General features: G+C 33.1%; 1 protein-coding gene and 2 pseudogenes across 5 annotated transcripts in view; 1 reads left to right on the forward strand and 2 right to left on the reverse strand.

The window, feature by feature from the left end:
• Window positions 1–24,415, forward strand: part of RBM27 (RNA binding motif protein 27) — a 58,033-nt gene that overhangs the window by 14,224 nt on the left and 19,394 nt on the right. For 2 of the 5 annotated variants that reach the window (XM_011367480.2, XM_011367479.2), the window contains exons 4-14: window positions 2,335–2,426; window positions 3,096–3,289; window positions 4,053–4,313; window positions 5,792–6,085; window positions 8,027–8,161; window positions 13,554–13,718; window positions 15,319–15,468; window positions 18,141–18,285; window positions 18,889–19,042; window positions 21,603–21,881; window positions 22,803–22,943. In XM_011367480.2, the coding sequence (XP_011365782.1) occupies window positions 2,335–2,426; window positions 3,096–3,289; window positions 4,053–4,313; window positions 5,792–6,085; window positions 8,027–8,161; window positions 13,554–13,718; window positions 15,319–15,468; window positions 18,141–18,285; window positions 18,889–19,042; window positions 21,603–21,881; window positions 22,803–22,943 (2,010 nt within the window). Of the gene's footprint in view, window positions 1–2,334; window positions 2,427–3,095; window positions 3,290–4,049; window positions 4,314–5,791; window positions 6,086–8,026; window positions 8,162–13,553; window positions 13,719–15,318; window positions 15,469–18,140; window positions 18,286–18,888; window positions 19,043–21,602; window positions 21,882–22,802; window positions 22,944–24,415 lie in introns of all 5 variants that reach the window. The other 3 variants (XM_011367478.2, XM_011367477.2, XM_023534922.1) reach the window with 2 other exon arrangements.
• LOC111744387 lies at window positions 10,590–10,708 on the reverse strand (annotated as a pseudogene).
• Window positions 20,375–20,493, reverse strand: LOC111744410 (annotated as a pseudogene).

Consider the following 24,415-nt stretch of genomic DNA (forward strand, 5'->3'; position numbering starts at 1 on the left):
TTTTCTTTGATCCAATGCATGAGTGACTAGAAATATGAGAACTTCTGGCACAATTTCCCCCCTCCTTTGGTGTGCCTGAAAATGTCTTTATTTCATTTTTATTTTTTGAAGAAATCTAATATAGAGAATTTTAAATATACATTAAAAGGAGACAGAATAGTATAGTGAATTCCCATGTATTCATCACCCACTCTTAATCATCAGCCCAAGGCCAATCCTTCCCCATTCATATAAGCTATTTAATACACTTTTATATCTAAAATGGTCCAATGGAATGGAGGCTCTCTCAGACTTGTGTAGCCATGATAGACCAACATAATAATTAAAGCTTCTTAAATATATGTGTAATGATCAGACGTGTCTAATAGATGTGAAGTGGAAAAATTTAGGTCTGATGAACAACAAAAAAGAAAAACTTAAAATTAGCATGCCTGGTCACAATCTGATTCCATAAAGAAATCTACTTTTCATATTCTTAGAATAGTAGGATCAAAGTTGGTAAGAGGTTTTGGTGTAGGAAGTCTATGTATATATTACTAATTCAAGAAATATGAGGCAGTATAATTCCATATAACACATTTCAGAATAAAAGTTTAAAATGTGGAAAAACATCCTCATCACAGGAAGTTCTAGAAATTTTATTTAAAATAGAAAAGAATACAGATTATTTAACTTATAAAATGTTTTTATTATGAATATGTTTGAAAGAAGCCAGATTAATAACGAGCCCCCATATACCATCATTTGGCTTTAATAATCTTATTTTTATGGGCAGTTATACAATTCACTTGTTAAAAAGTATACAAATGTTGATGGTTTTTATTGTATTCAGAATTGTGTAATCATCACCCTCCAAGGCTTCTCCCGTCTCTCCCCACTCCCCCACCCCAGCCCTAGGCACCCACTCATCTACTTTCTGTCTCCATGGATTTGCCTATTCTGAACATTTCATATAAAAGGAATTATACAATATGTAGTCTTTTGTGACTGGCTTCTTTCACTTAGTATAATGCTTTCAAGGTTCATTCAGGTTGTAGCGTGTGTCAGTACTTCATTTTTATGTCTGAATAATATTCCATTGTTATGAATAGATCACATTTTCTTTATCCAGTCGTGAGTTGATGGATATTTGGGTTGATAGGCAAGTGGTTATTTTTTAGCTATTAGGAATAATGCTACTGTGAACATTCATGCACAAGTTTTTGTGTGGTCTTATGTTTTTATTTCTCTTGAATCTTTTGACTTTTCAAGAATAGTTTTGCTCATTAAGGATTAATACATGTCCATCAAAAAATACTTGGAAAATGCAGAAAAGCAAAAAGAAGGAAAAAAACATCAACTTAAAGATTGATGTCTTTTAAGTCTCTCTTAATCTTTAACCCCCCCACCTTTATACCTACTTGTATATATCTCATTCCTTCCCTCACCCACCTTTTTTCCCTTAAAGTTTTATCTTGTTGAAGAAAATGAATCATTTGTCCTGTAGCTTTTTTTACTGTCTGGATTTTGCTGATTGCATCCCAGTGGAGTAATATATCCTCTGTATTTCCTGTCAATTGGTAGCGAGAATAATTTTTAAACCTAATCTAATGATTGTATGATGTTTTTGCCAGCACCATATGGTTGCCATATTGTGGCTGCCATTTTATGTTGCCTGGGTTTTATTAAATTGTCATGTCCTGTTCCTTTCACTCACTTCCTGATTTGGGTAAGTGAGCTTCTCCATTAGATGAGCATTTGTTTAACTCTTGCAAATGATTTTATTTCACCTATCTTTAATAAAGACTATATATTTGCTTTGTTGATTAACTTTTGTTTAAAAACAATAATAAAATCCACTAGTTCTCTGTTTTTGGTCGATCTTAACTGTTAGGCTTTAGAAAAAGCCTTAACATTTTCATTAATTCCAATACCATTTTTCCATTATTCATATGAAATACTTAGTTTTATAGCATTCATTAACTTAAACTTTTGTTCCTGAAACCTTTTCTATGAAATAAATCTTAAATCTTCCTCAAATGAGTTATATATATGAGTGTATTTTATGATTAGGAAAAGATTATTTTACTAAGTGATTCTTAGAGATATGCTGGTTCTGCTCTTTGAATTTAAAGACTGAATTGCTGTTTTCTGCCTACACTGCTATTCTCTACCTTAAATTAACATGCTGTTATTGTCATTTCAGCATGTTTTATTATTACCTATTGCCAAACTTTTTTGGATGTGATTTGACTTTAGTATTTTAGTTTATTTATTGTGCCCTTTTCGTGCCAGAAAGATTATCAGGTGGATGTGTTTTGTAATTTATAGGGTGACTGTTCTTGTTTCACATAGGTATTTCAGGAGCCAGCAGAAGAAGAACGAGATGGCAGAAAAAAGAAATATCCTAGTCCCCAGAAGACTCGTTCAGAATCTAGTGAACGAAGGTTCGTGTTTATCTTTAATTAGGAAGACATTAACTCACTTTTAGTTACCTTACAAGGGCATTAAAAGGATTTTCAAAATATGCACTGACTTCTCTCTCTCTGAACTGATTAAAGAAAGAGAATGTTACCTTTCTTCCTTTCATTCTTTCTGTTTTTGTCTTTGTCATACTTTCTCTTTTTATAAACAGTCATCATTAGGTGTTTTCCCCAAGAGCTCAGGGGTGGGAGCAGTCTCCTTAGAGAGTAATAATGAAATGTTCCATTTGGTTAGGGATGCTTAGTATTAAAATCATCCATAGCATTTTATATTCTAAGTAGTGCAATTTATATGTTGAACCATCAGCCTAACCATCAGAAAATTAGTCTTTGTTTAGGAAACTTTGTTTTGAGCCTTTTTTTTTCTAGTTTTAAAGTATCCTTTTTTTCCCCCTACCTCTCCCTGTACTTTGGATTCATCTCTTTTTTTCCATTTCTCCCCACCCAGTGTACTTGAGGGAATATTGTTTCTTTTTATATAGTGGATTAGAGAAATTAGAGGTGGTCTTACGGCTTTCTAAAACATAGATATTATGAATTTTGATGAATTAGGGAGACTATTTTGTACTGCCTTTTAGTTTGCAGACTTGGTTTCTGTAGTGTACATATGGCTTTTATATCTGTGTATTATAGGACACGTGAGAAGAAAAGAGAAGATGGCAAGTGGAGGGACTATGACCGGTACTATGAGCGGAATGAATTGTACCGTGAGAAGTATGACTGGAGAAGAGGCAGGAGTAAGAGCCGGAGTAAGAGCCGAGGACTGAGTCGAAGTCGAAGTCGAAGCCGGGGGCGCAGCAAAGACCGGGATCCAAATAGGAATGTTGGTGAGTCAGTGAGGCGTCCCCCTAAAAACTCCATAGTCGCTGATCTCCCTACATCACAGGAGTACCAGAATTTCCCTTAAAGGCAAATGTACCTTTAATGTGTCTGAGCAATGTAAAATCTGAAACTATTGCCAAAACTTAATAATGATTTTGTTACAAAGACAGGGCTCTATTCTTGGGATAGAGTCAAAGGAGTTTGAATGAAAAGAAGCTATGCATAAGTGTATTACAGTATATACATGTGTAGACTTAAGTCATTTGTTTATTTGAAACAAATGTCCTTTAATCAACAAAGCTATCACTGGAGGAAGAGGATTGCCTGCCTGCCCTTCTCCGCCAACCCCTCAAGAAAGAATTTATTTGCTTTAAAGTTGCCTAGAGTTATAAAATTAAAAACAAAAACATTTAAGTGTATGTGTATTACTGGGGTCCCAACCACTGATCTCCTGAGATATCAGTTTAGAAGTCAATTTGTGGATGGCATTTTTTTTTTAAATATCAGTGAAGCATGTCTTTCTTCATTACGTATTAATATTAATGTTATAAAAGATGATTTTACCAAGTTATTGGTCAAGGTATATCCTATTGTTGATGTTCCTGCTTTTAGGATATATTAATGATGAGAACACTGTGAAATATGGATAGCTCAGTAAGTTTACTTCAATTTTCTCATCTTTCCTGTTTTGTAAGTGAGTAAATAAACAGTTTGAGAACAAATGTCTGATCTTATTTGCTTCTTGTTTTTATTTTGTCTATAAAGCAGAGCACAGGGAAAGATCCAAGTTCAAGAGTGAAAGGAACGACTTGGAGAGTTCTTATGTGCCTGTGTCTGCACCACCTCCAAGCTCTTCTGAGCAGTATTCCTCTGGGGCCCAGTCTATTCCCAGCACGGTTACTGTGATCGCACCTGCACACCACTCAGAAAGCACAACGGAGAGTTGGTCTAATTACTATAACAATCATAGCTCTTCCAATTCTTTTGGTCGAAACCCACCACCAAAGAGGCGTTGCAGAGATTATGATGGTAAAAATTCTCTTTTGTGTTCTCGAAAGTACTTAGTAAAGCAGATGTTGCTAATATTGCATACCTTTTCATTGTAGTTCAGATTTTATTAAAAGGGAAGCATGAAGAGGTGAATGTCTTTTGGCATATGCTTATTTACTTGTTCGATTTAGTAGTTTGGCTCTTGTAAAGAGAATGTTCAAATTTGACCCTTTGTTTTTTGTTCTTGTTACTTCAAACACTGTAAATATACCACAAAAAAATACCACAAATTTGGCACACACTAGGAATTATAATCTCTTTGTGTGGTGTTTGGTGCTGAGAATTTGTTATTTGCTGACTTTACATTTGAATGAATGAACCAGTGTTTATATTATGTGCATGTATTTTACCCTTTTATTATGGAGATATTTAAATATTTATAAAAGTTGACAAGATAGTATAATTAACCCTAGTGTCCCCATGACTTCACACCAACAGTGATTAACGCATAGGCAATTTAATTTTCATCTATACTCCCAACACTTCTCTTTGGCCTATGTTATTTGAAACAAATCACAGACATTATAACATTTTTTAATGTAAATATAGAATATATATATTAACACTTTATTTTTAAGTACAGAATAGAATCTAATCATAATTCAGGCATTACCTCAGCTTGACCCTGGTCTCTTAGTGACAGAGATCTCCTTTCCAAGGCCAATTTAATTTTATCAATTTCTTGTGTATCTTTCCAAACATAGTCTCTGCATATGTACATAAACAGAAACGTATTTTCTCTCCCACTTTCTTTTTTTGCATAAATGTTAGTATACACATTCTCTTGCATGTTTTTTTTTTTCACTTAGCAATATTTCCTGACAATCGTATTTATACGTAAAGAGCTTCCTCGATAATTTTTTAGGCTTCTTAGTATTGTATATGTATAAAAATGTGTTTAACCTGTTCCTGTCGAGGTACTTTTGGGGTGCTTCTAATATTCTGCTGTTATAAATAGTGCTACAGTGAATAACCTGGTACATGATGCACATTTAAATATTTTAAGCTAAAGTTTCAACTTGTAGATTAAGCAAGAATGGTTGCGTGAGAATAATACCATGAAAGTCGGTAGTGGAAATTAGGTCATCTAGTTCAAGTCCCTTATTTTCTTCCACCCCCAGCCTTTGTTAAATTGATATTTATTTAAAATATCTGGATTTTTATTAGAAAAACTTGATAGCAAATAGGTTAGTGGCTAGTAGCCTGTTCTTGACTCTGTTATTTGCTAACTCAACAAGTCATAGTCTCATAGTATAGAAAGTAGAGTAAACCTGCCCCGACCTCAGGGATATGTGGTGATTAACAGAATAAACGCCAAGAAGGGTTTAGACTCCTTGAAGAAAAAAATCTCTTTGTAAATCAGATTGGTGGTATTTTCAGTGACTTGTTTTTTTTATTTTCTGAACTCTAAGTAGATCATAATAAGATTCTTCTTTTCTTTTTTTTTTTTTTCACAGAAAGAGGATTTTGTGTACTTGGTGACCTTTGTCAGTTTGATCATGGAAATGATCCCCTGGTTGTTGATGAAGTTGCTCTGCCAAGCATGATTCCTTTCCCTCCACCTCCTCCTGGGCTTCCTCCTCCACCGCCTCCTGGAATGTTAATGCCTCCAATGCCAGGACCTGGCCCAGGCCCAGGCCCTGGCCCAGGCCCAGGTCCTGGTCCAGGGCCAGGTCCTGGCCACAATATGAGACTTCCTGTTCCCCAAGGACATGGCCAACCTCCACCTTCTGTTGTGCTTCCCATACCAAGTAAGTATATATTCACCAAGTAGTTACTACTTTAGCAGAGAATCATATTTAGAAGAACCTATCTCTTTCAGTTAACTTGATACTAGAGTTAAAATTTTTTAAAAGTAAATTAATAGTAGAATTTGGAATATGTTCCTGTAATTAAGGTGCTGTTTCCTTTTTTTTATTCATCGTTATATTCCATTATTTGTAGTCCCTCTAAATGTAAATTTTATCAGTGGTGGACCAACCTATATTGACTAGCAAAATCTTGCTAGTTGAGAGCATCTTAAGGAAGCCAGTGTTTTGAAGATGTCAGAAAAAAGAACAACAACAAAAAGAACATACCAGTAGTTCAGTGAAATTTCCCAGTCTTTAAAGGAAATTTCAAGAATATTGAAATAATATTTAAAACATTCTATCATGGAAAATTTCAGATATACACAGAGGTCGAATAATAACATGTACCACACGTACCATCATCTAATTTCAATGGATTATCAATATTCAGCTGCTTTTGTCTCATTTATTCCCGCCCCCCCCCAATGTTTTTGGCTTTTTTACTTTTGCTGGAGTAAATGTCAGGTGTCATTTTATCAGTATATACTTCACTATGAATCTCTTCTCTGATAAGGACTTTTTTGTTTTTTCTTTTTAAAAATGGTAATTAATATGCTATTATCACATCCACCAAAATTAAAAGTAAGAGATATTCAAAATGATCATTTAAAAAACCTTAACAGTTGCTAGTTTATCAGAAACAGAAGTATGACTAAATTTTTTAAGGTTTTTTTATTTTTCAGTTACAGTCGACATGCAATACTATATTAGTTTCAGGTATACAACGTAGTGATTAGACATTCATGTAACATATGAAGTAATCACTCCAATAAAGTCCAGTACCCATCAGACACTATACATAGTTAAGACTAAAATTTTTAAATATAATTGAAAAAATCATGGGATGGGCGGTTTACATATGTGCAAAAATAAAAGAAAATACCTATTCGATGACATTAAACATTGCTAAGAGATTGCAAATTGTTATTTTAAAAAATGTCATTTAATTTCGATAGTGAAGTACTTTTTTCAATTTTCTCTTTTTTAATTTTTAGTTTTGAAATTATTATAGTAGACTCAAGAAGTTGCAAAAGTAGTTTAGCATGATTCTGTTTACCATTCACCTATCTTTCCTGTAGCAACATTTTTTGTAGAATACATTTCAGTAAAATTGATAAAGCTTTCGAAATATTTAATGCATAGATTTGGTCATTAGAAATATGGTTCTTTTAACTTAGCATTTGTGAATATTTAATTTTGTCACATAAATGGAATAATCGTAAAGCTCAAGTTGAGATTTTACTCCTAGGTGAAAAAGTATCTTCATATATAGTAATTCTCACAATAAATGTTATCCTATTTTAAAAGTTATATCCAAGAATGTCATTTTCCCCCACTATTTTGTTATAAATTTTAAGCAACAGAAAAGTTGAAAGAACTATACACTGAACACCAGTATACTCACCATCTAGGTTCTACAATTAACATTTTACTCTATTTGTATTATCATATATCTTTCATCTCTACATTCTTATTTTTGATGTATTTCACTATACGTTGCAGTCGATTAGTACATGTAAACATGTTTATTACTAACTTAAGAGTTCTACCATCACCCTAGAAAGTTTGTTCAAGTCCCTTCCCAGCTGTTTTCCACTTGGAGGTAACCAATTCTGCTTTCTTTTCACCCTAGATTAGTTTTATCTATTCTAGAACTAAAATGTCACTTAATTAATTATGTAACTCACAGTTCTTAAGCCTGCATATATCAAATTCCTTGATTCTGTTCTAAGCCAAAGTCGGTATTTTAAGTACGAATATCCAAATTAGTATTTGTATAGTGAGTATTTTTATTAGTTAGGAAATATTAATGCCGCGTCTTTCACTTTTTGTTATCTGTAGGACCACCCATAACACAGTCAAGCTTAATAAATAACCGTGACCAGCCTGGGACAAGTGCAGTGCCCAATCTTGCACCAGTGGGAGCAAGACTACCTCCTCCTCTCCCTCAGAACCTCCTTTATACAGTATCAGAACGTAAGTAAATGTTCTTTGACTTAAAATTGCTAGGGTATGGAAAAGCCAGGTGTTATACTTTTAAAAATATAATTCATTTCTATTCTTATGGACTGTGCTGTATAAAAATTATATTTATGTTTACAAGGCAATTTATTGTGTGGTTATGCTATATAGCCATATTTTAATTTTGTGTGTTAATGGGAGAGAAAGGCGAGGCCTTCTGTGTTGGAGAATCTACTCTGCTGTAGAGCAGCAACATTTAGTCTCTTCTACAGGAAATTTATTTTGAAGCTTCTATTAAAAAATTGTTTCCCTGACTGAATTCCCAAAACATAAGGCTCATCTCCTAAGTATACAAAGGTTGGATAAAATGTGCCTAATAATTATTTAACTTGTATGTTGAAGGTAGAGAGCATCATTTAAAATGTAATATTTAGCAGTTAGGCTGTTTGTGACATTAAGGTTTAACTGTAATATGTTTTTCTTGAATCTTAATTCTTTTTTTATTTCTCAAGGTTTTTTTTGTTTTTTTAGTTTACTAAGGACTTTTTAAAAATTTCTTTCTCCAAAAACTTGAAAATAAGATAGTATTTGTTAAGAATATGAAGACTGTGAGATTTTCTTTATACAGCTGGGCATCTTTATGGATAAATTCATTTTTTATGTAACTTTTTATCATAAACATTTTTTCATCTCTGTCATGATTTGGAGAGGCAATTCAGCAAAGTGATTAAGCCCAGGTTCAAATTCTGGTTTCATCACTTACTGTCATTATGACTTTGGGCAAGTTATTTAACCTCTCAGATTCCTGTTCTGTGACATGGAAATAATACTATTACCTCATTATGGTTATTTAAGGAATAAATGAATTACTACATATAAATCATCTAGAATAGTACCTGACATCTAGTAAGCTATATATAAGGATTAGTTATTTTAATACCGTAGTTATCGTTACCTCTTTAAACTTCAGCCTCTCTGAAATCAAACCTATTATCTTCTCTTTAAGTTTCTACCTCCACTATCTTGGTCTTTATTTGTCAGTGGAAATAACACCTACCTAATCACCTGGAATCGAAACCTTGACATAACATGTCTCATTGCTTTGCCTTTTTTATATGTAGTCAGTCAAAAATTTTTTTCTTTGAAGTGTCTCTTTCTCTCTATTCCTGTTGTGGATTCTGCCCTAATCTACTCTTGAAATCACCTCACATTTGGATTATTGCTACTATCTTCTTTACTCCATTATGTTTCACCCCCTTAAGTCACACTTGATAATGGTGCTAAGCTAATTTTCTTGAGAACACCAACAATGAGAATTCCTTATGAGAACTCTTTAGTAGCCACTTATTTCCTTCTAAACGGTAGATGAAGCTTTCTGTGTGACTTTTAACTCATTCTGTAATTTACTCCTCCCTTCTTGGTAATGTGTCTTCACTATTCCCCAGCATGCACCTTCTTTGGTTATGCCAGTTTTACCCTGTCTGTGCCCCTGTCATGACAGAACTTTCTTTTCTTGTCTTCATTCCTTGTAATATGCTCTTCTATTCTGTAAAGGCCCAAATTTTTTAAGTATACAGGGAACATAATGACTTTGTTCTAAACTCCTGCAGTACCAAAAAGCATTTGTTACATAATGACATAATTGTTCATAGGCCTACTATTTGATTTCTTTTCATGTATGTAGATCTTATACTCACCTGAGCTTCTTGAGAACAGAAACTATATCTGATACTCAAGTAATTGTTTTTCCTGTTTCACACTTAGTGTTTCACAGCCTTTGAATTACTATAGTGTCTTAATTTTTAAAAAAACTGACAATTACTATTTATTTTAATACTTTAAAATTTAGCATTGTGACTATCAAATTTCCATTTTGATTTTAATTTTTAAAAAGCTGATAGTTATTTCATTTACTCTGCTTTTAATGTTCATTAATTCAGCAAATATTTATTAAGCACCTACTATGGGCTAGACATGGCGCTAGACCCTAGGGAGCCAAGATGAACAAGATACCTGACCTCATGTTACTTGAAAACCATTTTTGTATTATTTTTGAAAGCAAGACTATCTTGTGGTATATCAGTGAAGGCTTTTAGAACAGAAATACCAAATTGTTTTTCAGAGGCTGGTAACATTTCTAAGAAAATTTTGGGGACCAACATTGTTAGCAGCCTCTTATTTTGCCACATTAACGACTGTACATAAAAAACTAATATTTCAGTTTTAAAAATGTTTTTACATCAAAAAAGACAGTGCCAGAATAAAGGACCATCCTTTTACATTTGATTTTATGAAATATTAAGCATATTTTTTCCCATTTTATCTCAGACCAGTAAAAAGTAATACCTTCTCATTGATATTTGTGGATTATTGCTTTAGAACATTTTAGTAGGGTCATCATTGACCATTCTTGCCCAGAAACATGATGGATTTTTTTTTTAATCGCCTACAACACCTGGTCTTCCTAGGTGGTCTTCCATCCAAGTACTAACCAGGCCCGATCCTGCTTAGCTTCCGAGATCAGACGGGATCAGGCTTATTCATGGTGGCATGGCCGTAGACAGGGCCATTTTTAAGTATACTGTTTCTGCCTTAAATTTGGTCTATTTCTTTTGTTTCTTTGAAGAAGAAATAGTAGAAATATTTTATAACTGCTAAGCTCATTGTACTAATTATATGGAAAAATAGTAAAAGAATATATATCATCTTGGATTCTAGAGACTAATTTTTAAGTTGAAGGCAGTTGTCAATCTTCAAATAAATTTGTATAAATTAATTTATTATTAACCATGTAAAATTATTCGAAGAGTATATTCCTGAACTTGAGATTCCTCATTTAATTCTGTGGAATGCATAACATCCAAAGAAATAATTGTCATTGGGATAAATAAACTTTTAATAAATAAGCTTTCAACTCTTCTTCATGTGACTCTTTATTGAGTTCCTACTATACGCCAGGTATGGTATAGGCCCTGGAGCTACAGAGGGTGTACCAGGGACCCCGGGTTCGAATAGAGAAGATGCATGGTAAATATGGCCAATAATTGGAAGATATAGCTTTATATTTTTTCTAATTTAGCTTTTAGTTTAAAACAAGTTTTTTTTCCTGTGAATACTCTTAAAAGACAAAAATCAGGAAAATTACAAAGAGTAGCTAAAGTTTAATTTGAATAAAGGCTATCTTCAGCTGTCTAGAGTTAACAATAAGAATGTGAAAATGTTGCTATCAGGCATGTAAAATATGTGAACAACTTAAGATAGGAATATTAACTTGGCATTTTTTGAATTTAGAATTTTCCAGTCACACTCTGCATTGATCAAAACTAAATTGAATGAATATAATTGTGAATGGCTCAGTTTTACCATTATTGTAACCTATTTTATTTTTAAAAACTGTTATGGAAAATTTCAAATATACACAAAAGAGGAGCAAATACTATAATAATCGTCACCTACTCATTTACTGGCTTCAGTGTTTATCAGCATATGGTTAATTTTGCTTCATCTATAACTTAACTCCTGACTTGATTTTTTAGAACAAGCCCCAAACATAACATTTCATCTGTAAAAACTTAATTATGTTTCTCTAAAAGATAAAGATTAAACACACACAATTAATACTTTATCACACTCCCCAAAAAGTTTATAACAGTTTACTGTTGTCAGATATCCAGTCAGTGTTCACATTTTCCAGTTGTATCATAAATGCCCTTTTACAGCTGATGCATTTGAAACTGGATCCAAACAAGATTACACATTATATTTCATTGATATATCTTTAAATCTATAACAATTTCCCCTACCTCTTTTTTTCTCCCCTTAGTATTTGTTAAAAAAAAAAGATTATTTGTTCTGAAGAATTTTTTTGTAATCTAGACTTGACACATTACATCTCCTGGTGTCTTTTAACACATTCCTCTATCCCCTGTATTTCCTGTAAATTGAAGGTTAGATCTAGAGACTTAATTAGATTCACATTTGGCTTTTTCTTTCTTTTCTTCTTTTTTGCGGGGGGTGGGGGGGTGGTTATTTTATTGATGGGATTATATACTTCCTACTTCGAGATAATTTATTTTCCAATTTACTTTGAAATAGTTATTAATTAAATACACTTGGTACATTGAATGCTGTATCAAATTTAAATGTCACATGGACTGAGATTGTACTTCCCGTTTTTCTCTTTAATGCACTACATTCTGCAAGAGATTCTCTATTAGGTCATTCTCACATCTGTTTTCAGGTCAATGATGATATATTAAATTGTTTTTACAGTGTAACGATTGATCCTTTTCTAAGCACCCTTTGAAAGGATTGGTGCTGAGCATACAGAATGTAGTCTGCTTTACAGTATAATTTTCACCTCCTTTTTTTTATATTTGGAAGAGAAGGGTAGTAAAGTTTAGCATATCTGCTTTCCCTTTACATTTACTATGAAATCGAGTGATTGCTTTGTGGCTTGTCCTGTTAAGGTGTATTAAAAATCTTTTGGAATTTTACAACTTTTAAAGACATTTCATCAGGTGTTAAAAAATTCTAAATTCACTTTTTTATGTCACATAGTGAATGTCTGACATTAGATATAAAATATTGAGTAAATCTTATAATAGGTCTTATATGGGGTAGTCAGTGAAAGTGATACTATTAAATGAGCCAGATGGAGGTTTTGCTCCTTATTCCTTCTTTTTTTAACCTTGTTCTATAAAATTTGGATTCGTTATCTGTGACATTCTTACGTAAACATATAAAAATCACACTTTCAATGTGATTTCTTTCAGAAAGTGGTTCTTAATATCTGAGATAATTTCATATGTATAGTGGCTGGTCTGTTTATCTAGGGTTTTATCCTTTTTTTCCTCTCTCTGTATTTGTTATCTACCTGCTCATGGGATAACATTTTTCTTATTCTCTGTGACATTATAATTGTGTTTTTCTTTCTTTCTTTTTTTAAGTTCCTTTATTATTGTTTTTTCTGCTCCCAGATACAGGAGAAAATTTTGTGCCAACCTAAAATTATGTGAATTTGAGGAGGAGTGTTTTTGTTTTATAACCACATGTCTCATTGGATACAAGACTCTATATGAAAAATAGCTCAGGGTTCCTTTGTCTGATAACTTGATATGGTTGATTGTTCAGTTTTTTGTAAAATTAGCCATAATTATTCCACTTAAGCTTATGAAGATTATGCAGTCATACTACCTAATTCTTACTCTTGCTTTATACCTAAGTGCATTCTAACCAGTTTACATGTCTTGTTTCTTGAGTTAAAATCTCAGTAACATCTTTCTTGAATACTGTTTCTGTTGGTGTACTTTCTCTGTTTTTGACTCAAATCTCAGGAAGTACATCATTACCTAAGAGAAGCTTGTGACTCTCAATCCCAGCTGCCCTCCTATTCTTTCCTCTGTAGGACAGCCCATGTACTCTCGTGAACATGGTGCTGCTGCATCTGAGCGACTTCAGTTGGGGACACCGCCTCCTCTGTTGGCAGCTCGTTTGGTGCCACCTCGAAACCTCATGGGATCCTCCATTGGGTACCATACCTCAGTCTCCAGCCCCACCCCTCTGGTCCCAGGTAAGCTTTGCTACAGATGGCCATCCACCTCTCTGATCTTTTGTACCATAAGCTGGCCAGCCTAACAGATGACCTAGCATCCTGACTTGCTGTGACAAATTCCCATTAAAGCTCTTAGTTGTTTTTTTTTTTTTTCTGTTTCTTTACTTCTTTGGTTTGTCTCTAGTGGCTGTTAGATGATTAGGCCTCTTGTGTGTCTATCATTCTGGTGTCCTCTGTATTTACTTTCAGTGCCTTGGTAGCAAAAGTCCTGCTGGTTCATTAAACTAGTTTCCAATCTGATAGATAGGAAGAGACTATCTACTTGTATGTTTTCTAATCCGTTATATATTACAAGAAAAACTAGATTAATTTTTCTTCAAAATGAAAATATCTGGTTGCTGATCGTGGATAAACTTGTCTGTTTTTTCCACCTCTGCCTCTTGTTGTATTGATTATATAATGTAGTGATTTCTTGAAATCTCTTTTCTCCTATTAATATGTACATTTTGAAGACCTATAGAATGCTTTTTAGTGTCATGAAATTTTTAATATTTCTCCCTTTGCCTTTAGATCTCAGTTTATCATAATTAATTAAGAACTTTTGTTTCTTGGGTTCTCTGTATTCCCAGGAATTAAAGAACAAGGTCATTTGATTACGTAATTTCTTAAAACTTTCTATAGCCTTAACTGTAGATTTTCTGTCAAGAGTAACAAGTGGTAACTGAAAACATTTTTTATCATAATTTTATTATCTTATACTCTGAATCATAGAACTGATTGGCCAATAATAAAGATCTTGTAGCTGAAATTTAATATGAATGACATAAAGAATTTTTCCATTAAGGAAAATAAGACGACAAGGACTCTAAATCACAATTGTGAAAATCAGTGTCTTCGCTTAATCTTAACCCTTTAATTTTACGTTAGTTGAAGAGGATATATACTATTTGGAGATCAACACATTCAGAACTTTTGTTAACACTAACAAAATATTTATTTAGCATTAGAATTTTAAAAATTAAGTTTTTAGTTATAGAGAAAACACGGGATGTGATAAAAGTGGCATAGATGCGATAGTAAGATACTGATTACATTGATAAATATAAAATTTATTTAGTTTTTTGAAATAAAACATTTGAAATATGTATTATGTGCGAAACAAGCTATTATCTCTCCAATTTAAAGTGCAGGTAACCTGATTAATTAAAAGAGTATCTAGAAATTGGTGAGATATGATAACAAGAAACTCAACTAGTTCTTTTTATAAAATAAGGTATTGCATGTATGTGAAAATTTCTCAAAAATATGCATTGAAGATTAGGTGATTAATATATAGGATAAAAATAAATAGTTAAATGAATCTGGAAATATATTAGTAATTAAGAATGGATTTGTGTAAAAAAATGGATTTGTTATAACTGTCTTGTGATGGAGCATTTTTATGTCTTTCACTTCGAATAGATGTATCTATATACTGTAACTCAAAAGAAAAATATATATGGATTGATATAATTGTATTTGTTGAAGAAAATTTATTTTTTACAGTTACTTTATAGTAATGAGAAATTACTTAAATACTCTGATTTGTTATGTGTTTTGTTGTTTTATTTTCCCTCAGATACATACGAACCAGATGGTTATAATCCAGAAGCTCCTAGTATTACCAGTTCTGGTAGATCTCAGTACAGACAGTTCTTTTCAAGAACACAGACACAGCGCCCAAACCTGATTGGCTTAACATCTGGAGATATGGATGCAAATCCAAGAGGTGAGAGCACTCAGAATTTTTCTGGTGCTATGTGTTACATACAAGTTGGGTATAACATTTCTGACCTCAGTGAGGCCTTAACGTACTATACTACACATTGTCTCTGAAGGGTGCTATATAGTCATCGCAAATGTTTCTGAATATCTTTGTCTCCAGATTTTATTTTAAAGCAATAATGAGAAAGTATTTTATGTAAAAATAATACTAACATTATTTGTTTTTTGTTTTTTGTTTTTTGTTTTTGTAGGACTTTAGGCTATAGTAGCTATATTCTGGGCTCTGTGTTAAATATTAGGCATAGAAAGATGAAATGACACGGTCCTTTGCCCTCAAAGAACTGATCATTTAAGAGCCTACTTTGTATCATAAGAAGTTTGCTTTGCACTAAAAACAGTTGAGAACCCACAACATTGCAATAAAATTATTTTACCATTTTTAGTGTTTATGATTACAACCATATGTTAGGACCTTTGCAAAGCATAGTCACAAACCTTAAAAAATTAAATGTAAGCATTTGCCTTAGTATGAGTCGATACCTTCCTTTTTCCTCCCGTCAAAAATGTTTGGTTAAAGACTTTGATGAGATTTCAATTTCATGTTGTTATAGTTAAATTTCCAATATTTAATTTTTAATTTCAGTGACTGGCCATGGCCACCGTGACAATATTTTTCTGATTTAATTATATAGTGAACATTTTTCTGCTCTTACCTATCTTGATTTTATTAACTTTTCTTTGCTGCCACTGATAACACTGTTACTACTACAGGCCAATAATTTTGTGTTGACTAAACCAAATACTTTTATATGTTTCATATTCTTCACCAAGAACTTCTTAAGAGAAGTACTAGCTTTATTTTCTTTTTACAAATAAAGACACTGAGGCTAAAGAGAGGTTGAAGTACTTACTCCAGGTCACATAGCTATTAATGGCAGAACTGGAATTTGAACCCAGGTCTGTCTAATTCTAAAGAATGTGCTCTTAGCTTCTACGCTATACAGCATATATTGTTCCAAATTACCTGATATTAGTGGGAAGATCATATTCTCAGAATTTTGGGTCTTCCCTTTGTCACTAGCCTGGTCTGTCTGTACATTTATATACAATAATCCATTAATCTCTCACAGTGTAGAAATTAAGTTACATGGTTTTTATACAACAGACTTGCTTTGTCATCTCAGGCAAGTCACTTTTTTATAAAGCACTTCAGTAAAGAAAATCATTAGGCAATGTTGGGTAGTAATGATAACAACTATTTTAGGAAAGACATAATGGCACCTCAAATTCTAGGATGGTTTACATCATCACAATTGCTCTCTCATCCATTATCCTCTGAAAACACAAGCCCTGCCAGGGCAGGGATCATATTTATTTTATTCACTCATTTATGCCCAAGATGTAATACAATTGTTGAGCTATAGCAGATGCTCAAGGAATATATGTTAAATGAACGAATCGAAATCATAATTTTCTTGACCGTCACACAGATGAAATGGAACATACCACACCCCACCCCCATTCTTACCGCAACATCTAGTACTACATATGTTATTATTTGCTACTAATTTTACTTTAGTGGAGTTGCTAAAGTTAGGGAGAATACTCAGAATTTAACAGGCATAGTTTTGTGTTGTTACTTACCTTTTTGTTCATCATACCTCTTCACACCCACAGATAATCCACTGCAAGGTCTGTTTCTTATAGTATTTTAGTTTTGTGAATGAAATGTGCCAATTTATAATACTGGCTTTGGATTTTTCCTCTCAACTTTTAAGTTAAAAAAATTTAAACCTACAGAAAATCCAAGAAGTACAATAAACCTAAATACTTTCACTTAAATTCACCAGTTAATGTTTTGTCACCTTTGGGCATGAATGCTCACTTGTGTGCCTGTACACTTCTCTCTTTCCCTTACTTCTCCCACCTCTCACAGTTTTTTCCTTTTTAGTAAAATTTATTGGGGTGATATTGGTTAACACAAGTTTTAAGTGTACAATTTTATAATACATCATCTGCACATTACATGTGTGCTCACCACCCAAAGTCTAAGTCTTCTGTCACCATATATATGGCCCCCTTTACCCTCTTAATCCTCCCACATTTTTTTCTTGAACCACTTGAAATTGTAGCGGTTGTGACACTTTATTTACATCTAAGAATGAGAATAGTCATATATGAGCACAACATAATATCAGTGAGACAAATAAGAAAATCCTAATTCCATAATCCTGTCCAAGTAAACTTGTTGAATTACATCAGGAGTCAAATAATTTTACTCTGTGGTGCTAATAAATTTGATTGCTTGCCTAACGTGGTAATTGTTCAGTCTCTCCATTTCAAAGTAAAAAATTTGTAGAATGATACTTTGGCACCAGAAGTTTTGTTACTCTCAACAACTTTTCACTTTTTTTTTTGCATCCATTGATGATCCTTGCCTGAATAATTTGTTACATTAGGGTTGCCTATTACTTTTTAAACTTGGATATTGTATTTTTAAAAAAGGAGAAAAAGACAATTGATGTTTTTCTTGTTGCTTGGGTGTTTCTGAAAAGGAAATGGTAGTAGTTGGGTATTATCCACAGTGCTTTTTAGCTTTTGGACTAAATATTTTAATCATTTGAAATTTACCAAATATAATGCATTATCAGTAATACTAATTTTTGTTTCCAACAGCTGCCAACATTGTCATCCAGACTGAACCACCAGTTCCTGTTTCAATTAATAGCAACATAACCAGAGTAGTTCTTGAACCAGATAGCCGAAAGAGAGCTGTGAGTGGTTTGGAAGGGCCACTCACAAAGAAACCTTGGCTGGGAAAGTAAGATAATTTGTTAATTAGTAACATCTTATTGCTGTTTTTGTTTGCATTATTAAGTTTGTAAAATTAAGAGTCGTCATTAATCAATGATTATCAAACTATGTGTCTCGAAGTTCGAGTTCCCAGAGGCATCCTTAGAATGTCTTAAAAATTGAACAGCTAACAAAATATAATAGATATTAGTAATTTGTACCTACTTATTTCTAGGGCTAATTAAGAGTTATTGAGACTTTGGAAATGAACAGAAAAGAAGAAAAAATGTTGTACTTTTGCAGAATTTGAAACATGCTCCATAAAAAGAAAATGATGTTATATTCTTGCTTTAATGTTAGATACCTTGATAATTGTAGATCTATTTAGCATGATTTTAATTTCAGTTGGCCCTCCTCTTTTTATGATATTTTGACATTCAGTTTTTCTTTTCTTTACCTGTTCTATTCCCATGTGATAAGAATGATGTGAAAATTATTTAGTAATTTGTAAAGAATGTTAAATGCTTACAAAAGACATTTAATAAGTATAACCTTACATGCTTTGCTGACATATTTCTTGGCTAGGCATAACGTGGGAGAATTAACCACGATTTATTAATATTCCTTTCAGGCAAGGAAATAACAATCAGAGTAAACCAGGATTCTTAAGAAAGAATCAGTATACAAATACCAAATTAGAAGTCAAGAAAATCCCTCAGGAATTGAACAACATTACCAAGCTCAATGAACACTTCAGCAAATTTGGAACTATTGTTAATATTCAGGTAAATGTGGCTACACTGGCAACAGAATCTATGTATTTTATGTATCTTTGAAAATATTCATACCAGCTCATCTTGCTTAAAGAGCCAGTGATTAGTCTGATTATCTTGTCTAAGAGTTTTAAATTCATCCGTATATGTGTACATCCAATTTAATGATGGAATTATTAAGCTGAATTTGTTTTTTAGAATTGATTTGATTCTTTTTTGCTACCTCTTCCTGAAAGACTGGGGTACTTACTGTATTTTTATAGTTCCTTCTCTGGACAAATGATTTTATTACCTGCTTTAATATTCTACTAGTAGGTGAGATTCTTGATAATTTCTAATATTGTAATTTTGTCTACTGACTGGTTTTTATGTTGTGGTGAAGCAGTTATTGGTTAAGGATAGTTTTAATTTTGAAAATTTTAGGCAGCGCAACATATTATTAACATCAAATTGTAGCTTTTGTATTTTGCTGTCTACTTGATAGATATTTGGAATTATGAATCTGTGATTGGGTGTTAGGCTGTAATTGAGGGTACTCGGAGGCCTGTTCAAGTTGTATTTTCATTCAGTTACTTAGCATTGACATCAAACCAAAATATAATTTATATAACTGAGTTTAAGAAGGTAGTGCTGGGTGACTTGATCTTTCAAAGAATTGAGCCAAAGTAGTATTTTTGAGAGATTTTAAGGTAGTTTTTCCCGAGTGCAGAAGTTTTAATGTTTAATTTTACAGATAATTGGAAATATATTAAACAAAAGTAGGAAAACAAATTACTGAAATCTCACCACTTAGTAGTTACAATTATTAATCCTTCGATGAGAAGACATACCGTATTTATATAGAAGAATACACACACACAAGCGTGCACATACACATTTTCTCTTTTTAAAAATGCTTCACATGCTTAAAAAATAACAAAAGATGTGACCATACAAATGTCTCTAACTACCTTTTTTCTCTTAAGTTTTTCTTAGGTCATTATTCTTTATGGCATGTAGAAAAATTAGATTGCTTAGTATAGATGGATATATAAGTCTGCTTGGGTTTCCATAAAATATCCCACCGACTGGGATATTTTTATTTGATATAATATAAATTTATTTTGGGGAAATCCAAGATCAGAGTGCTGGCCAAAATGGTTCCTGGCGAAGACTCTTTTTCTGGTTTGTAAATGGCTACCTTCTAGCTGTGTCTTCACATGGTGGAAGGAGAGAGAGGGAGATGGAGAGAGATCTCTTCTTATTTTATATTTATTTATTTTTTTAGGTAAGGCAATCCTTGGTTGACCTCACAGATTGCAAGGACCTTGTCAGCTTACAATCCCTTATTTTTTTTATTTTTTACGCCTATAGCACCTGGTCTTCCTAAGTGGTCTCCCTTCCAAGTACTAACCAGGCCTGATTCTGCTTAGTTTCTGAGATCAGATGGGATCAGTCTTGTTCAGGGTAGCATGGCTGTAACTGAGAGATCTCTGAGAAAGCCACCAAATCTATCAATTAGGGCCCCACCTTTATGACCTCATTTAACCTCAGTTGCTTCTTAAAGGCTTATCTCCAAATGGTCACACTGGGGTTAGGACTTCAACATATAAACTGGGGGGAGGGGCATAATCTAGTCTATAGCAATAGGCCATAATTTATTTAATTATTCTATATTGTTGGGAATTTATGTAGTTTCTATTAATTTGCAAAAAACAATGCTGTGGTGAGCCTCCTTGTGGATAAATCTTTAGTTACTTTTTATGCTTCATTGCTGAATTAAAGAAAATTTTAAGACTTTAATTGAACTAAATTGTTTCCAAAAAGGTTGTATCAATCAATACTCTCAAATAAAGTGTCTGAAACCTCATCAGCACTGTAATATGGATCCATTAAATTTTTTAGTGAGTTTCATAAGTGAAAAATTATGCTTGTTTTAATTTTTTTTAAAATTATTATTACTATGTAGACTCTAATTTATGTAAGCCATTTACAGTTCTTTTGGATTTACCTATCCATTGTCTTTGCCCATTTTTTAGGAAGGCACTTAGAATAATGCTTTTCCAAGTCTTTGCTTGTCATAGTTAAAATACTTGTTACATTTGTCATTTATTTTGTTTAAGGCATGTTTGGACTGACAAGTTTTAAAATTTTACTGGTCAAATCTGTTGTCTTCCTTTATGGGTCCTACCTTGATCGGTATACATACAAAGACCTTCCAAAGCCTGAGATTATATAGAAATTCACCTTTTTTCTTCTGGGTTTTTATGGGGTATTTTGTTTGTTTGTTAATGTAAAACTCTTTTCTTTCTTTGTAGCTTATTTGAATGTAAGATATCAGGGAGGGATCTAACAACTCTCCCCTAAGTGGCTAAATGACATTAATAGAATTACTTATTAAATAATCTAACATTCTTCCATATATAATTTCGAAATAGGCATATCATCTTTTAGAGGATAGAGAAATTTACAAGGGGTTCACAATGGATATTAGCTGGCTGTTTTCTTCTGAATTTTTTATTAATAACTTATATGCATTTTATTCTTCAGTAATATCTCTGTTTTTTGTTGTTGCTTTTGTTTTTTCTTACAGGTTGCTTTTAAGGGAGATCCAGAAGCTGCCCTCATCCAATATCTTACTAATGAGGAGGCCAGGAAAGCCATTTCCAGCACTGAAGCAGTTCTAAACAACCGATTCATTCGAGTCTTATGGCATAGAGAAAATAATGAACAACCAGCACTACAGTCCCCAACACAGCTGCTCCTGCAACAACAGCAAACACTTAGTCACCTGTCACAGCAGCACCATCACCTGCCACAGCATCTTCATCAGCAGTCTCCTCCTTCAACGGTACACGGAGGTATCCAGAAGGTAATCTGGCTCACAGGGAATTAGAGGTCCTCTAGTCCCACTCTCTATATCAGTGTTGCCCAATTTGCAGTCCTTTGGTCTTCTACATCAGAGCCACTCAGTTGGTTCTGCAGGCTAGCAACATCTGTTCTCCTGGGAGCAATTTCTTGGGCCTCACCCCAACTTAATGAATTGGAATCTCTATGGGTGTGGCCCAGGAATCTGTTTTAATAAGTTCTCCAGGTGATTCTTAGGCACCTTGAAGTTTAAAAAGTGCTGTTCTACATGAGAATCACTTATTTGGGTGCAAATTCCTGGGCCTTATCTTTCCAAACCTACAGAATCAATCTTTTGCTATAGGGTTTATAAATCTTCATGTTTAAGAGATACCCTTAGTAATTCTGAACACTGAAGTATAATAACTGTTTACCACTGAACAGCTCTGAATCTAGAACTTCTTAGTTTTTGTGTTAGAATTTGTCACCCTTGTACCCATCTTTTTGTCTTACTTTTTCCCATATATAGAAAAATTCTATTTTTTTTAAAACTGAAATGGAAGCTCCAAGAGAATAGGATTTTGTCTGTTTTATTCATTCTGTCCCTAGTGCCTAAAACAAGGTCTGGCACATACTGCTCAAAATATATTTGAATGAATAGATGAAAGAAGGAAAGAACAAACCACGGTGCATTAGAGCTGTTTAGATATTGATGATAATGATAATCTCCTAGGTGTTCTCTTATTTGGATTAAATGCATTCAGATTTTTAAAATGAAAAGTATTCCTTATAGTACATAGTCTTAATTCCATTCATCGTCTTACTTATTTGCACCTATCCTTGCATTTCTTTCTTATCTTCCTCCCCAGAGTAATCACTGTCCTAAATTTGTATCATTCCCGGGCATTTTAATAACTTTTACCACTTATGTGTTTATTTTGTACAGATGATAAACAAACCACAGACACCAGGTGCATATGTTCTTAACAAAGTCCCTGTGAAACATCGTCTTGGACATGCCAGTGGTAACCAGGGTGATGCAGCACACTTGTTGAATCAGTCAAGTGGTGCTGGAGAAGATTGCCAGGTACATATTTCTGTGAACCTCAGATGTATTTAGAGTTGTTCGATGATAAAAAGAAATTAACAAATTGATGATCATTGAGATTTGTAATGTTTCTTCCTCAGTCAAGATAAGTGTGACAGCTAACGTACGTGTGGTAGATACACTTTCCTAACTTCAATGATTCAACCAGAAATTTGCTAAATTTTTTTCTATTCAAAGCTAAGTAGGGATTTGAGGATTTTAGCTATCAATAGGTAGCTGTCTTTATTAGTTCATTTCCTTTATAATTTTTCCTCTTTAATGTGATTAAGAACATAGTGAAGGGGATTCTGTCATAATCAAAAGCCAAACTGTGAATTAATGCTTTACATAGCTTCTTTTGCTTTTAGGAATACATCTAAACAGTGACTCTTGAACATGGTGATTATTTCAAAGAGAACTAGGAAAACTCTGAAAAAGGACAACAAGACAGCTAGCCCTATTAGACATTAAAAAAAACCTATGAAGTCTGTATAGCTAAAACAATTTGATACTGGTACATGAGGAGACAAACCATTGGAACAGAATAGAAGACCGAGAAATAGACTCACTTGCAAATGAGAATTTATTATTTGCCAACAAAGTATCTCAGATCAGTGGGGGAAATATGGACTTTATGATAAATGGTATTGGGATAACTGGCTAGTCATGTGGAAAAAGTAGAATTAGATCCATTTTAAAAATTATATAATAAACAGGGTAATAATTTCCAAAAGGATCTGAGATTTAGATGCTGATGGAAATGCTAAATGGTACAGCCCCCATGAAAGGAAATTTGGCAGTACCTGGCAAAATTATATGTGCATTTACTCTAAACCAGTAATACTCTTAAAGAGTCTATGCCAAAGGTACACTAGTCAAACTATGTAAAGACACATTCAGAGTTAGTAATTATAGACTCTAATAGCAAAATACTGGAAAGAACTCAAATTCATAGGAGACTGGTTACTCAGAAGTGTAGTACAGCTACATGATAGCGTATGTGTGCAGTTTTATGAAGGCATGAAGAATATATATATACTGTGGAGCGATCATCAGGATATATTAAAAAAGGCAAAATGAAACAAAAAATGTATGGTCAGCCACTGTTGGTAGAAGAAAGAGCAATGAACATACCATGTAAGCAGTTGCTTATAATTGAAAAAAACAAAATTTTATATAATTTAAATCTTGGTGGTTATGGCCAGGATAGAAGAAACTAGACAACTTTGACTATGTCTTGTTTTGTAGATTTATCTTGGAATCATCCATGTAAATGCTGCATGTAACTATAAAATTAAATGAAATAAAAGTAGTAATCCTTAAAAATTATAAAAAAAAAATAAACTAGCATGTCTTCAAAGTGTCTTAAAACATCGTTATTTGACTCTGTTCCTAACAAGATATACCCTGAGGACAAAAAGCAGTTTTTAAAATCTCAACAGTCGTATTACCGGCTATGTTGATACTCTGAA

The sequence above is a fragment of the Pteropus vampyrus genome, unplaced genomic scaffold (assembly GCF_000151845.1).
Source record: "Pteropus vampyrus isolate Shadow unplaced genomic scaffold, Pvam_2.0 Scaffold134, whole genome shotgun sequence".
Classification (NCBI taxonomy): Eukaryota; Metazoa; Chordata; class Mammalia; order Chiroptera; family Pteropodidae; genus Pteropus; species Pteropus vampyrus.